The sequence below is a fragment of the Taeniopygia guttata genome, chromosome 16, assembly GCF_048771995.1.
Source record: "Taeniopygia guttata chromosome 16, bTaeGut7.mat, whole genome shotgun sequence".
Lineage (NCBI taxonomy): Eukaryota > Metazoa > Chordata > Aves > Passeriformes > Estrildidae > Taeniopygia > Taeniopygia guttata.
Genome location: NC_133041.1, coordinates 502,926 through 517,651, shown reverse-complemented (window position 1 = coordinate 517,651; position 14,726 = coordinate 502,926). Strand labels below are relative to the sequence as shown.

General features: G+C 46.1%; 1 protein-coding gene and 1 pseudogene across 1 annotated transcript in view; one reads left to right on the top strand and one right to left on the bottom strand.

The window, feature by feature from the left end:
* Positions 1-9,518, top strand: part of LOC121469060 (uncharacterized) — a 30,084-nt gene extending 20,566 nt beyond the window's left edge. The window contains exon 3 of the mRNA XM_072936411.1: positions 9,119-9,518. Within this exon, the coding sequence (XP_072792512.1) occupies positions 9,119-9,503 (385 nt within the window). The 3' untranslated portion in view covers positions 9,504-9,518. The remainder of the gene's footprint in view (positions 1-9,118) is intronic.
* The window catches only part of LOC140685172 (uncharacterized), a 655,070-nt pseudogene that overhangs the window by 481,465 nt on the left and 158,879 nt on the right, over positions 1-14,726 (bottom strand).

Genomic DNA, 14,726 nt, shown 5'->3' with positions numbered 1-14,726 from the left:
TTCTGGTATGTGTTGGGCCATGAATGGCATCTGCATATGCTTGGAGCTTCTTTGCCATATCAAGCATGGTCTCATCCCTCTCATCCCGCTTCATTATTGGTAAAGCAGAAGCATATTCATGTGGCCCAAGCTGCACAAGTTTTTGCCACATCACAGATGTACATGGTACCAAGTCTGGATTCCTAGTTGTTATTTCATCTCAGAAGATAATCTCTGCCACTGCCATTTCTCTCAGGTGTTGGATCCCTTGTTCTATAGTCTTCCACTGAGTCTGCTGCATATAAAGATCATCTGTACACTGGTATCTTTGTGCTACACTTTCCAGACCCCGTGCCCAGAGGCTGTGAGGGTTAGCCCCCCTCATCATTCCTTGATCAATGACAGGATCATGTGACAGGGATCCCAAATGTCTCGCTTCAGTGTCATCCAGAATTGTAGCCTCGCCTGCAGCATCCCAAAGACAGACCAACCAACTATAGACTCATCAGGTCGTCGGGTGTAATCCTTTCTTAGGCCACGAAGGTTTTAGGGAGAAGGACTCAATATTGGCCTCTGATCGTGTACCAGTTGCTTTGACTCCTGATTTTATGTCAGCAGGCATTGAGGGTCCTTCTCCTGCATTATCATCATCGTCATCCACTGGTCAATCGGTCTTTTCTGTGCACTTTCCACTTCTTGTGCTAGTAGCAACAGCCACTGATTGAGGCTTACAGTCTGGTTTAGCTGCTAGCTTAGGCTCACTGTCTGGTTTAGCTGCTAGCTTCGAGCCTGGGGTGTTGGCTGCAGCCAGACTGACTGGGATAACTGCTGATTTATCTCCCTGTCCCCCTTCCTCTGTCTGCTGCCCTACAGTAGCTAGCAGGGTGCGATAAGCATATGCCAGGGCCCAGCTCACTGCAATGATCCTTTTCTCCTTAGAGTTATCATGGCATTTCTCTTTCAGGTACTTTGCCACCTCAGCTGGGTTCTGAATTTGTTCACATGGAAAGTCCCAGGCTATAGGGTCGGAAAATTCCTTTAAGATTTGGCCCATATCCTCCCATTTCCCACACCACTCAGGATTTCTCACACCTGGGTCTACTCCTGGGTCAGGGGTCTCACCAGCCCTCCAGAAATCTCAGCCCTCATTCTAGAGAGACTGTAGACTGTATAGAGAAAGCTTACCAGATTGAACACCAGGAAGATGGTTTCTTTAATAGTCAGGGGAAACGCAACATTCTCCAATAGGGAGGTAACAAATTCAGAGGAGAAGAAGGAAAGCAAAGGCTGAAAAACCTCATCCCCTGCTTCCCCTCTAACAAACTGGCTGCACAACCATAACCATGAACCATACGTTCCTGGAACAGACTTCAGCACCTTTATAAACCCCCTGCAAGCCATGACACCCAAGCCCAGCCCAATGGATATTCTGGCCTTCTACTGCAAAAACTATGTATTAGTGACAATACCGGAGCTATTCCTGAATAAGAAAATAAACCTAGGGACCATAGAGGGATTAAGATCTCAAAAAACCCTTGGGACCAGAAACACATGCAGGCGTCCAACCCAAGAGACACTATGAATTCAAACAACATAGCCAGTAACTGCTCTATATCAACACAAAGTAATTTGAAACAAAATATGATTAGAACAGGGTTTTTTCCACTTTCTCAAGCCACGAGTTGGGCGTCAAAAATATTTGTCCTAGTTTAGTGCAAATTTGGGAGAAAACCTCTGAAAGGAGCCCCCAGAAAACAAAGCCCCAAGGCCCCTCCCCACCCACCTGCTTTGGGAAAAAATTTCTCGGAGAGAAGTGGAAAAGAACCTGTTTATTTAACAAACAAAACACTCCCCAGCACCAGAAAATTAACAACACCAGATGACAACAAAACTTGCACCATTCTGAAGAGATGACAAATCCAGAAAGTCTCTCTTCAGAGTGATCACCCGGGTCCGGGCACTGGGGATTGCTCTCCAGCTCTGGGGATGGCTGCTGCAGATCACAAAGCACAGGCTCTCGATGTTCCTCGGTGTTTCCCAGGTCCCAATCCAGAGCAGGCTGGAATGATATTCAGGAAAAAGGGAAAGGGAAAAAAAACAGTCCAGGGAAAAAAAATTGGACTGCTTAGTTAAACTAACTAACAAGCAAAAGCAAAGGCAAAAGCAGAAGCAGGAGCAAGAGCAATCAAGCAAAGCAAGCAAGGAAAAGCAAGCAAAGCAAAGCTAAGCAAGCCAGCCAGCACTAGCCTCTTCTAGACAACAGACCACGGTGGGAGGTGACCCGGCTGATAACAAGACAAAACAAACCTTCACTTTCAGAGTCAGTTCTGAAAGAAAAGAACATAAAATCAAACATAAACAGAACACACAATTGGGGATGCAAACACCATAACATCACCCTAGGACACCAACCAACTAATTATAGACTCATCTGGTCTTCATGTGTAATCCTATCTTAAGCCACAAAGGTCCTTCAGGGAATAGGACCCAGTAGTGGCTTCTGTTCCTGCATCAGTTGCCTTAACTCCGGCTTTTGTGTCAGTAATTGGCTTTAAGGGTCCTTCTCCTGGATCATCATCGTCAGTCACTGGCTGGTCAGTTTTGCTTTTCTTTCCTGCAGCGACTGCCAGTGGTTTAGGATTACTGTCTGGTTTAGCTACAGCCTGAATAGCTGGGATGTTGGCTGCAGCCTGAGTGACTGGGATAGCTGCTGGTTTATCTCCCTGCCTCCCTGCCTCTGTCTGCTGCCCTACAGTATCTAGCAGTGTGCAATAAGCATAAACCAGAGCCCAGCTTATTGCAATGAGCTTTTCCTTCTTAGAGTCATCATGGCACTTCTCTTTCAGTTATTTCCCTACCTCATTTGGGTTCTGAATTTGTTCACGTGGAAAATCCCACTCTACAGGGTCAGAAAATTTTTTCAGGGTGTGGCCCATTTTCTCCCATTCTCCACACCACTCAGGATTTTCCACACCTGGGTCTGGGATCTCATCAGCTCCTCTGGACATTTCAGCCATCCCTCTAGAGAAGCTGCAGGCTGTATAAAGGAAGGTTACCAGATGAAATACCAGAAAGATAGTCTCTTTAACATTCAGGGGAAACTGAACATTCTCAAAAAGTGACATAACAGATTCAAAAGAGAAGAAGGAAAGGAGAGGCTGGAAAACCTCATCCCCTGGTCCTCCTCTAACAAACCAGGTGCAATTACTAATAAACCCCCAAAACTAATACTACTGGAACTAGGATGCAGGGTAGGATGAAGAAACCATAAACCATACATATCTTGAACAGACTCCAGTATCTTTGTAAGCGCCTTATATGTCATCACCAAGGCCAGCACAATAGCTATTTTAATCTGTGCTCCTCTACTGCAAAAACTACGTGTAAGGGACAATAATCCTAGTGACCAAAAAAGTACTAAAACCTCAGAAAAACCTAGAGACCAGAACCACATGAAGGCCTCCACCCCAAGAGACATTACGAATGCAAGCAACATGGCTACTGACTGCTTTAACCTTCTACAAAGTAAGCACAACCACCATGCAATCAATAAAGGTTTTTTTCCACTTTCTCGAGCCCTGGTAGTTGGGCGCCAATAAATGTATTTGTCCTGGTTCAGGGCAAATTTGGGTAAGAACCCCCAAAAAGGGTTCCTCTCAGAAGCAGATTCAATTGGATCCTCCCTCCCAAGTTTGGGAAAGATACCTCCTTGAAGAAAAGTGGAAAAAACCTGCTTATTAAACAAGCAAACTTAAACAATATTAAACAATAAAACTTCTTGCCGCTCCAAGAGAGAGACAAACTCAGAAAAATCCCCCGAGCTGCAGTTGGGCTCACTCAGTCTCTGATCAGTCCCTCTGGTGCTGGAAATGCCACGGTCCAGGCCTGGCCCTCTGGGCCACAGGTGTGAGCTGCTGCTGCTCTTCTGGGTGTTCAGTCCAGAGCAGGTCCAGAGAAAGGGAAAAAAAAACACAGTCCAGGGGACTTCTTGCCTTAGCTAGCTAAAACTAACTAGAAAAGCAAAGGAGGGCTCTGTCTTGCTGTCTGTCCGTCCGCAGGCAACGCAGTCCAGGAGCAGGTATGTGGAGGAGGGAGTGCAGTTCTTGAAAACAAACTCCTCACTTCTTCCCTCCCCCCTTCACTCTTGGAACAAGCCTTAAAGGTGTAAAACTTATTATTCAACATAAACAGGGCAGATGATTGGGGATAAAGGCATCATACAGTCAGCCTAGGACACCTTGCCAGAGACAGCGAGGGGAGAAGCAGCAGAGTTCAGAGTATGAGGCCCCCTCACACACAACAGGAAGATGGGAATAGTGTAGTACCTTATTTAAAAAAAAAATACCAGTACTACTGTTTTCAGTACATCAGAGAAGAGGAAATAATTGATCTCTTTTTTTCATTTCACCTTCTTTAAAGTAGTCAATAGTTTAAATTTAGGATAAGAAGTAAAGAGGAAGTGTTGCAGCATTTTTGAGAGAAAGAGGACATGAGTTATGAGATTTGAGCTACTCCAGTCTAGGCCTCAGATTTGGTCCTTGTGGGCCTTCAAGCCTCTGACACAGTTAGAAATTCAGAGCTTGTGGCGCAGATAGAAATAGTCTTAAGGTGTGATGGGGACCACTGGGTTGTTTGGGTGTGAATTAGTATAGGTTTTATAGTGTAAGGTGTAGGCCATTTTAAGGAAAAGGTAAACAATATTAGTTTGCCAATCAGAGTGTCTTTGTTTTTGTAAACTATGTAGAAGCTTATATAAACTACCACCTCATCTTGAATAAACGGAGAACGTTTGATTAACCACATTGGTTCAGATCTGCGTTTGTCTTGTCCAGCTTTCCGTTTTTCTGAGATTCCCTGGCTTTTAGAAAGAACAAGACAAAGATTAAAAGCACATGCTGCTTTTGGACACAGATGTTATTCCAAGTAAACCCTATATCTGTGCATTAGATTATGCACTGCTTTCTCAATGCAATACTTGCGTAGCAATTTAAGCTGGCCAGCAGAGTACTTCAGTTTGTTACTAGATCTACTGGACTCTTTCCCTCTCTCTGCTTTTCCAGTTCCTGAAAAATCCACTAGAAGATAGCAGCAAGAAGCTCAGGTGCCTTACTCAGGTCTCTTTCCCAGGCACTGCCGCTCACTGAGCTGCTGGATAGTTCAGTCTCCTCTGCCACTCAGTGGCTTTTTGCCCATCCTGCAACCTGACCACAGCTTCTCCTCCAGGTAACACTTGGCAGACTTATTAACATATTTTCTCTGCGTGCAAAAGTCAACTTAATGGAGTATAATGACAGCAAAGCCAAAACATCGTATTCTCGTAACACAAAAAGAACTTTTGAAGGGTTTCTGGTGTTCTTCAGCCAAAACAGAGCTTTCCTCAAAATTCATCAAGTTCTAGTAATGAGTTCCAACTCATAACCAATATGAAAATCTAGTTAAAGTCTGAGGTATAAGAATAGCTTTGAGCACAATCACCAAGACCCTTCTATATCACCACCATGTGTTTTTTTCAATAGTGGCAAGTTACAGAAATACTTAATATTTAGGTTTTGTGTTGGTCTTGTCTCAAAGGGTTTTTGTGGTTTGTTTGGCCTTTTGTTGAGTTTGGGTTTTGGGTTTTTTCCATGAAAAATGCTGTAAGGTATTGCTTGCATCCAAAAGTGACTTGCGGTCTGTCAAATTCTTGAGCTTTTGGTTTCCTTCCCTACAAGAAAATTGCCAACCAGTAAATAAAGGCAGCACCTTTGTCCCAGATTTAACTAGTACTACATTCTGACTGTCTGAAATAAGGCTCTACAGACATATACTATATCTGCTTTTGTTTTACTTGAGTGCGTTTTATTTTCTTGGACCTCTCTCAGATCACAACAGATAGTGCCTCTAATGTCAGGAAAGTGCTTTTGCAAGTAGAAAAATTCCAGCTGTAAATAACCAATTGTTAGTACCACCAGTACAAATGACCCTGATTTATGTGTTTGTTTCCTGTGACAGAAAACAGTAATCTGGCCTATACATTTAATGCATCTATTCCAGGAGCTTTAAACTCGCCATTTAAAGGCTCCTTTTTAACTTCCATCCCTTCTGTCTCCCCTTCCAAATATAACCCGTCATTCCTGAAATGCTATCAATTAAGCCTTGTATTCTCGACCTTCCACATTGTAATTCTGAATGTTTTAGGCTAATGAAGTAGCTGCATTCATAGATATAAACACAGTTTAATAGACCTAGAGGGCCCTTGAAAATGGAAGTCGGGAAAAAGGCTCCACTCTAAATTAACATGTTGCAAATTGTCAGTAAGATTAAAATGCATGTGTAGTGCTGAAAATTACCTTACTGCTTCATGAACGAGGAGTCAATCTACCTAAACCCTAAGGAGTAGCAAAGAGATGGGAGAAACAAAGGCCCAGAAATTTTGTTGAGCACAATCTACCCTGGCTCTTAAATCTGCAAGTAACATGAACTGCTACAATTCACAAAGAAGGAGGAAGACCTGGCACATGAAGTTGTCTACCACCATCTAATCCATATGCATATCCTAAACTGGAAAGAAATTTCACTAGATATTGCTGAATTTTGCAACTATATAAAACAGCTGCTTTTATACTGCAAATTATCTTTTTTAAAGGTAGTTTGCAGTAGAAAAGAAAAAAAAAATCAAGTCATGTCAGGTGTTACACAATTTTTTTGTGTCTTGTAAAGACTGTATTTTCAAGGCAGGTCTACATTCCAGTTATGCAGAAGTTAACACCTATCAGTTGCATTTGCAAACAAACCAAGTTCCAACAGAAGAAACTTAGGTAGCACTAAGTAGTCATAATATGTTACAGTGTGCTTGGGCTATGCCTTTCCCCATTCCCCGGAACCCCCATGTCTCTGATCAAGATAAGCCTGGTCCCCTCCTTCCTGCCCCAACGGGGTTGGTGGAGAGCCAGAGAAGCCCTCCCTGTCCAGAGCCTAGATAAGGTGATGACCCTTCCTGTTCACTCTCTTTCCCCCTGCTCTTTCCCCCAGCCCTCATGGAATAAAGAGCTGGACAACTACATCAGGGTGAGAACCTCTTTTGGAATCTTTGCCCATCTCCCGATGTTCCTCCCCTCAAGGCCTCGTATCTCTGGGCTAGCCTAATAGTTTATGGGCTGAGAGAGGGAGAAACGTCAATAATACGCATATCAACCTCTTTAATGTCATGCTCTCCATGCGTGTAATCCCTATGTCCATGTTTAGCAAGGAAGTTTAACATACACAGTTGTGGCAGCACATTTCTCCCTCTCTCAGGATTTTTCATAGAGGTGCACAGAGAGAAATGAAAGAGAAAACAATTTCTATTTCTGCTCCTTGTTTTTCTCATGTGGAATGTGTTTGGAGAATTGTTTATCTGGAGTGAATACTTGATTGGATTCTGGTCAGGATTGTTTGAACCTGATGGCCAATCCAATCCACCTGGGTCTGGACTCTCGCGAGAAGGACACAAGTTGTGTTAGATTTAGAGAAAGTAGTATGTAGTTTTAGTATCTTCCTTTATATAGTATATTAATGCATTTTAGCATAGTTATAATAAAGAAATCATTCAGCCTTCTGAATTGAGTCAGACATCATCATCTTCCCATTGGGTTCACCTGCATTTACAACAGGACCATGAGATAAATGCAGGCAATTCAGCTGCAATGGCACTTGTTTCATCTTCCTTTCTTATTCCTTCCCCCGTGGATGGCAGATTTGGAAGTATTTGCCTTGTACTTTGGATTCTTGGTCAGACTTGCTCATGAATGTGTTGTAAAATCTTATCTACTTCTTTCTACTGAAAAATGCTTGCAGACTGGTGGAATTGCTAGAGACAAGGCTTACAAACCTGTTCCCACTATGATTAGCCCAGTGTCCCTGCTTAAGTCCAGGTACGCTTGTATTAAAAAAGAGCCAACTATTCTAACTCACTCACCCCTTCCCCCCCCCCCCTCTTTTTTTTTTCTTCTTTTAGCTCTTGGGGCAATTCCTATGTGCCATTCTAACTCTTTGTTATCAAAAGCATGAAGTGATGTGGCTGCTGTAGCAGCAGCCTGAGTTCAGTGGGAACATGTCCAAAGCACTGGGTCCCACAGCGGGAGACTTGCCTCTGCTGCCGTGGCCATCCAGCCATGGGGAGAGCAGCTGCTGGGGCTTCCCCAATTCTGCCAACAGCAGTCTGCCTCCAGCATGTGGAATGTATTGTAAAGACGTAGGATGCTCCAGGATGGTTTGGGTGGATTCAGACGAGAGATCTCTGTTGGTTGCTCTTAGAATATCAGGTTTATTAGGGATGGTGAAAGGTCCCGCCTCGAGCTGCCAGACGCAGCACGTGGCAAGGCCTGAGGTGATGGGGGAGGGGAGAGACAAAGGGAAGAGCAGGGACTCCAAGAGGGGGAAAAACCATGAGAGGGGGAGTTCCAAGAGAGGGGGGGATCCAAGAGGGGGCAGGATCTAAGAGGGGGGAGGAAATTCCAAGAGAGCGTCTGGACCCTCAGAGACCCGTTATCAGGGGGCTTCAAGGTGGGCTGGAACAAAACTTGGGCCAATGGGGTTACAGACACCTGATGTTTCAGGGGAGGGTTACAGGTTACAGGATGAACCATACATTCTGGGGGGTGAGATGGAACAGTCCATTTGACTTTTGGACCTATCTGTAGGTAAGGGTAATTGTCCAGCCAGTAGGGGGCACTATTTTCATCCTGGCTGTACTATTGTGATTCTTCTGCTAGGCAATTATATTTATCTATCCTTCCCAACACTGTATGGCCATGATTTTGACAGAATGTGGAAAATGCATCGTTTGAATGTATTTTGATGGTGTCTGACACCACCTGACTGGAGCAGTTTGGTAGGCAGGACGCCCTGTGGGCAGGGCCGTGCCAGGGATTGGTGGCTGGCACTGGCACTGGCAGTATTATTTTTCCAGACAGGTTCCTGGTACAGCTGAAGGGGAGGGCACCAGCAGCTGTATCAGCCCAGGGAGCAGCAGCACATGGAAGAGACCCTCATCTGCAAAGAGCCCATCACCCCCTTTGCTCCCCCCACAGCAGCGCAAGATGATTCTGCTGCAGGTGAAGGGCTGCAGCAGGGCTGGAGGCTCCTTCAGCCAGGACTTGTTGCAATCTCGTTGCTGCAGCTGTGCCTGGAGGATGTTGGCCTGCAGCAGTGCTGCCGATGCCCAGGAGTGCTGCCTGGCCCAGAGAGGCAGAGTGTACAAAAGCTGCATTCAAAGCGCTGATCGTGAGACCCTGGAGCCGCTGGCAAGTGCATCAGCTCTTCTTTGTTCCGTGCAGGTGAGAGCCCAGCCTTGCAGCCTGTCCCTGGCACAGCAAAACGCTCTGAGTATAGTTTTGACTTTTCAGGGAGAGTCAAATGAGAATTGTTGTGAGACAGGAGTTGTAATGTTGTGCTTGGGTGTGTCTGCAGGAAAGGAAGCGGGAATAAAGCCCTGCCACAATGATGGAGAACTTTGCATGGCCAGTTTACACCTTACAGATACACTGATCATATCAGCCCGCTAAACACTAATGAAGAGTACAAAGCTTCTTTGAATAAGTAGGAGAGATGAGATTTGAAGAAATAATTTTGCAGATGCAGAAAAAGGGATCAGACCCATGGATCTCATGGCTCAGGCTTAGTTTTGCCAAATCAAGCATGATTAGTTTTATCCACTCTGTTTAGAATAACCTGCCTGGGCTATTTTCACTAAGAAAATTTTGAATTGTCAGGAACTGCCAAGATCAGAAATGTTTTGAGGCAGATGATGTTTATGTTGGGTTTGGGTGTCTCTGCAATAAAGAAATCAGGGAATAAACCCCTGGAACAATGAAGCAGAGCAAAAGTGGAATGTTTGGATGGTCAATTTGTTCCTTACAGCTATCGGCCAACTAAATTCTGGGGTCCTGTACTAGGGAGTGCAAAGCTTTTTTGACTTCCACCACCTGGTGCCATTGTTTGTGTCCCACCACTTTCCTGGGGGCTGCCTGACTGGTCCAGCTGACCTTGGCATGTTGAGGGTCACTTCTCATCAGCCCCTGAAACCCTGGAGTTCCATGCTTTCCTTCCTGTGGGAAAGAACTGTCCTTCTCCCCAGGGGTTCATGGCCAAAATTGGGATTCCTCCTCCAAATTTGATTATATCCAAGAATTTTTCCTGTATAAAACCTGCCAGGAGAGACACCTCTGCCTGGCCTTGGCCTTTTGGGGGCCACCTCTCATCTGCCTTTAAAACACTAGGGGCTTGTGCTTTTCTTCCCATGGAAAAAAACATCTTTCAAGTCCAGGCATCCATGGCCAAAATTGAGAATCTTACTTCAAAATTCTTTATATGCAAGGACAGCTCCCAGACAGAAGCTGCCAGGACTGTCCAGGTTCACTTGGACCAGCTCCCATCTGCCTTTGAAACACTGGGGCTCTGTACTTTCCTTCCTGTGGAACAGAACGGTCCTTGTCCAGAGGCCCATAGACAAAAGTGGGGTTTTGGCCTCCCAAATTCTGTCTGTCCAAGGATTCCTTCCTTGGACATGACAACAGGTCTGGCTGGCCTTGGCCTGCTTGGGGCTGCCTCTAATCAGCCTTTGAAACACTGGGACTCCACCCATTCCTTCCTGTGAGGAACTGTCATTCCAGTCCAGGAGCCACGGCTGAAATCAAATTCCACCCCCAAAACTCTCCATATATCCAAAGGCTGCTTTCAGACAAAAGCTGCAAGGACAGACTGGTCTGGCTTGCCTTAGTCTCTGGTGATTGCTTCTCCTGTGCCTTCAAAACCCTGGGGCTCTGTGTTTTCCTTGCTCTAGAAAAGAACTGTCCCTCTTGTCCAGGTGCTCTTGACCTCAGGCATTTGACCACTACAGAGGGACACAGGAGCTCTGTGCCCAGTGGGGTGGAAGCTGAGGACAGCAGAGGAGAGCCCTGGGAGGGATTGAAGGGTGGTTCCAGAGATGGTGGATCCTTTTGACATGGCAGAGAACAGCCAGAGAAAGAAGAGACTCATGTAAAGGAGGATGATGACAGCCTGCAGGGACAGAGGCGCAGGGCAGGGACACCGTGGGACAGCCTGGGCTGCAGAGGGCACAGGGATATGCAGCAGCTGCAAGGCCCTGACAGAGCCAACTTGTGCAGCCCTTTGGCCATGGCTGCTGGCCCTGGGCCTGAGGCCACGAGGGGACAAGTGACCCTTGCAGCCCTGGGGCCTCAGTGCCTCCTTGTCCCTGCTCAGCAGCCTGGCAGGGGCCACCCCATGGTCCTGCCCTTGGCATTGCACATCCCCACATGCCAGTGCCCATCCCCAGAAAAGCCCTGAGCAATGAGGGAGGGACAGGATCTGCCTTGCCAGGGGCTGGGGCTCAGGCCTTGGCCCTTTGCATTCCTGAAACACATCCAGGTTTGCTCAGCACCAGAGACACCTTTCCCTTGCTTGTCGCCAGGTGTCATCAGTGCCCTCAGTGTTCTTCTCTGACTGGAACCTGGGGACACTTTCTCAGTGGTGTCCCTGACAGGGATCTTTTCAAAGTACAAGAAACTTCAAATTTTCAAAGTAGCTGAGTTCTTGAGGGTTTTGTGACATCACTGAGGCAATTGTGACATCACAGAGCTGGCTGTGATGTCGCAGAATATGGTGTGAGGCCATAGAGCAGACTCTGCCATCATAGAGGGTGGCTCTGTGGCATCAGGGAGAGGGTTGTGACATCACCAGGTGGCTGTGTAACATTATAGGGTAGGCTGTGACATCACAGAACCGACTGTGACATTGCAGGGTGACTGTGAAACCATGGAGTCTTCTGTGATATCCCAGCACTGCTGTATGGCATCATAGGGTGACATCATATAGTTGGATCTATGACACCACAGGGGTCTGTGTGACATCAGAGGGGCTGTGTGAGGTCATTGGGGAGGTCACTCTGCCCCAGCCCCCCCTCCCAGTTCCCCCAAGAGAAGTCCAACACTGCTCGTGCACAGCGGGGTCTCCTGTCCCTCCGGGTCCCCTTGCCCCTGGTGCCGCAGCCTCCCCCAGAGGATGTTCCACAAGATCAACCCAGAGCCTGACGCGGGGATGGGGCTGGGGCCGTGGGGGGTGGGACAGGGGGACAGGGACCCCCCAGCAGCGTCTCCGTGTCCCCCAGGGCCAGAGCCAGGGCCAGGGCTCCTTCATCCTGTTACCAACAAGGGCTTGAGAACGCTGAAAAAATCCCCAGCAAGGGAGCAGCAAAAACCAGATTTAATATTAAGCGACAGCAGCACAAAGTTACTTGGCAAGAGTCACTCTGCTCCTGACCGGACACTTCAGGCACACCAAGGAAACAAAGCAACAACAAACTTCTCTTGGGGGAACTGGGAGGGGGGGCTGGGGCAGAGTGACCTCCCCAGTGACCTCACACAGCCCCTGTGATGTCACATCTCTGCGAGCTCACACAGCTCCCTGTGATGTCACACTGTTGCACTAGGACACAAAATAACTCATGTACTCATGTTAAGATTAAAAGAGTAAAAGGAAGTAACTTTTATTTTGGATATTTGTAATATACGAAATTTTAAAAGTTTCAGTTGATTGGAGGATGTAATTGCTACTTCTCTAACTTCACTGGTTAAACTAACAGTCCGTCAATTCTCTCTTCTTATAAAGAAGAATGTACAACAATTATTATTTACATGACCAGTGCATGAGAACTCTAGTAGAAATATGGAAACATTAGGAGGCATAGAAAACTTTTAAAAGAACTTCAAAACATTGAAAGGAGCATGGTGATATTACACAGTCTTATTGTGACATTACACATGCCTGTGATGTCACACAGCCTCCTGTGATGTCTCACCTCCCCATGATGTCACACGGAAATTTCTGTGATGTCACTCTAACCTGTGATGTCACACTAACCTGTGATGTCACACTGCACTCTGTGATGTCACACAGACATCTCTGTGATGTCACACCACCCCTGTGATGTCACACAGCCCCTGTGATGTCACATGGACATTTCTGTGAAGTCATATTGCCCCTGTGATGTTACACAGCTCTCTGTGGCATCAAATATGCCTATGATGTCACACAGCCTCCTGTGATGTCACACAGACATCTCTGTGATGTCACACTGCTCCTGTGTTATCACACAGGCTCCTGTGATGTCACTGAGACATCTCTGTGATGTCGCACTGTTCCTTTGATGTCACACAGCTCTCTGTGATGTCACACAGACATTCCTGTGATGTCACATAGCCCCCTGTGATGTCATACTGTTGCACTATGACACAAAATAACTTACATACTCATATTGAGATTAAAAGAGCAAAAGGAAGTAACTATTATTTTTGATTTATGTAATATATGATTTTTTAAAAGAGGCAATGAATTCGTGGATGAAATCGCTACTTCTCTAACTACACTGGTTAAACTGTCCATCAATTCTCTCTTCTTATAAAGAAGAATGTACAACAATTGTTATTTACATGAACAGTGCATGAGAACTCTAGTAGAAATATGTAAACATTAGGAGGCAAAGAAAAATTTTAGAAGAACTTTAAAGCATTTAAAAGAGCAGGGTGATATTACACAGCCTTCCTGTGATGTCACACACCCCTATGATGTCACACAGCCTCCTGTGTTGTCACATGGACATTTCTGTGAAGTCATATTGCCCCTGTGATGGCTCACAGCTCTCTGTTATTTAACACAGTCCCTGTGATATCACACAGGCTCCTGTGATGTCACACAGACATTTCTGTGATGTCATACTGCTCCTGTGATGTCACACAGCTTCCTGTGATGTGACACAGCTCCTGTGACATCACACAGCCCCTGTGATGTCACAGAGCACCTGTGATGTCACACAGCCCCTGTGATGTCATACAGTTGCACTATGACACAAAATAACTCACGCACTCATATTAAGATTAAAAGAGTAAAAGGAAGTTGTTGGGGTGGTTTTAAGTTTCCCCCATGTATGGTTGCTCCCTCTCCCCCTCTGTGTAAAATGGTCCATCCCTCCTCCTTCTCCACCCACCCACCTGACAATCATCCTTTTCTCCACCCAGGTTATATAAATTTCTGCTGAGTCATTCCCCTAACCCTTCCCTGGGGCCTGTCTGTCACTCCGAGGTCTCACCCTTCCATCTAGAAGCTTCCGGCTAAGGCCTTGGGTGATAGGCTGGTCCCTGGGGACCCCTCCCTTCCTCATACCTTATTGGATATTTCCCCTGTCTGTTACTCCTGTTACCATTCCCATGTTACACCCCATTGGTTTACTGCTGTTCCCTCCCTCTGTTACCACCCCCGGTTAAAAGGCTGAGCACACAGTGCTCGGGGCCTTTTGGGGCAAATCTGCCTTCGAGCTACAGTCATCTGTAAGGACTTCTAATAAACTCAGAACTAAGATTCCCCCAGAAGGACGGCTCCTGTACTTCTGTCGACGTCGCTCCGCGTCTCTCCCTGTCTGGTGGGTCCGTACTCGCAGGACATAGCTCATGCCTGCAGTGGCCAACGAGAGTGGACTCAGCTGCCCACAGTGCCAAAGACACTGGGCTAGCGGACAATTGGGAAGGCACCGCGACAGGAAGTAACTTTCATTTTTGATTTATGTAATATATGATTTTTAAAAGGTGGCAGTTGATTGGAGGATGTAATTGCTACTTCTCTAACTTCACTGGTTAAACTAACAGTCCGTCAATTCTCTCTTCTTATAAAGAAGAATGTACAACAATTATTATTTACATGAGCAGTGCATGAGGACTCTAGTAGAAATATGGAAA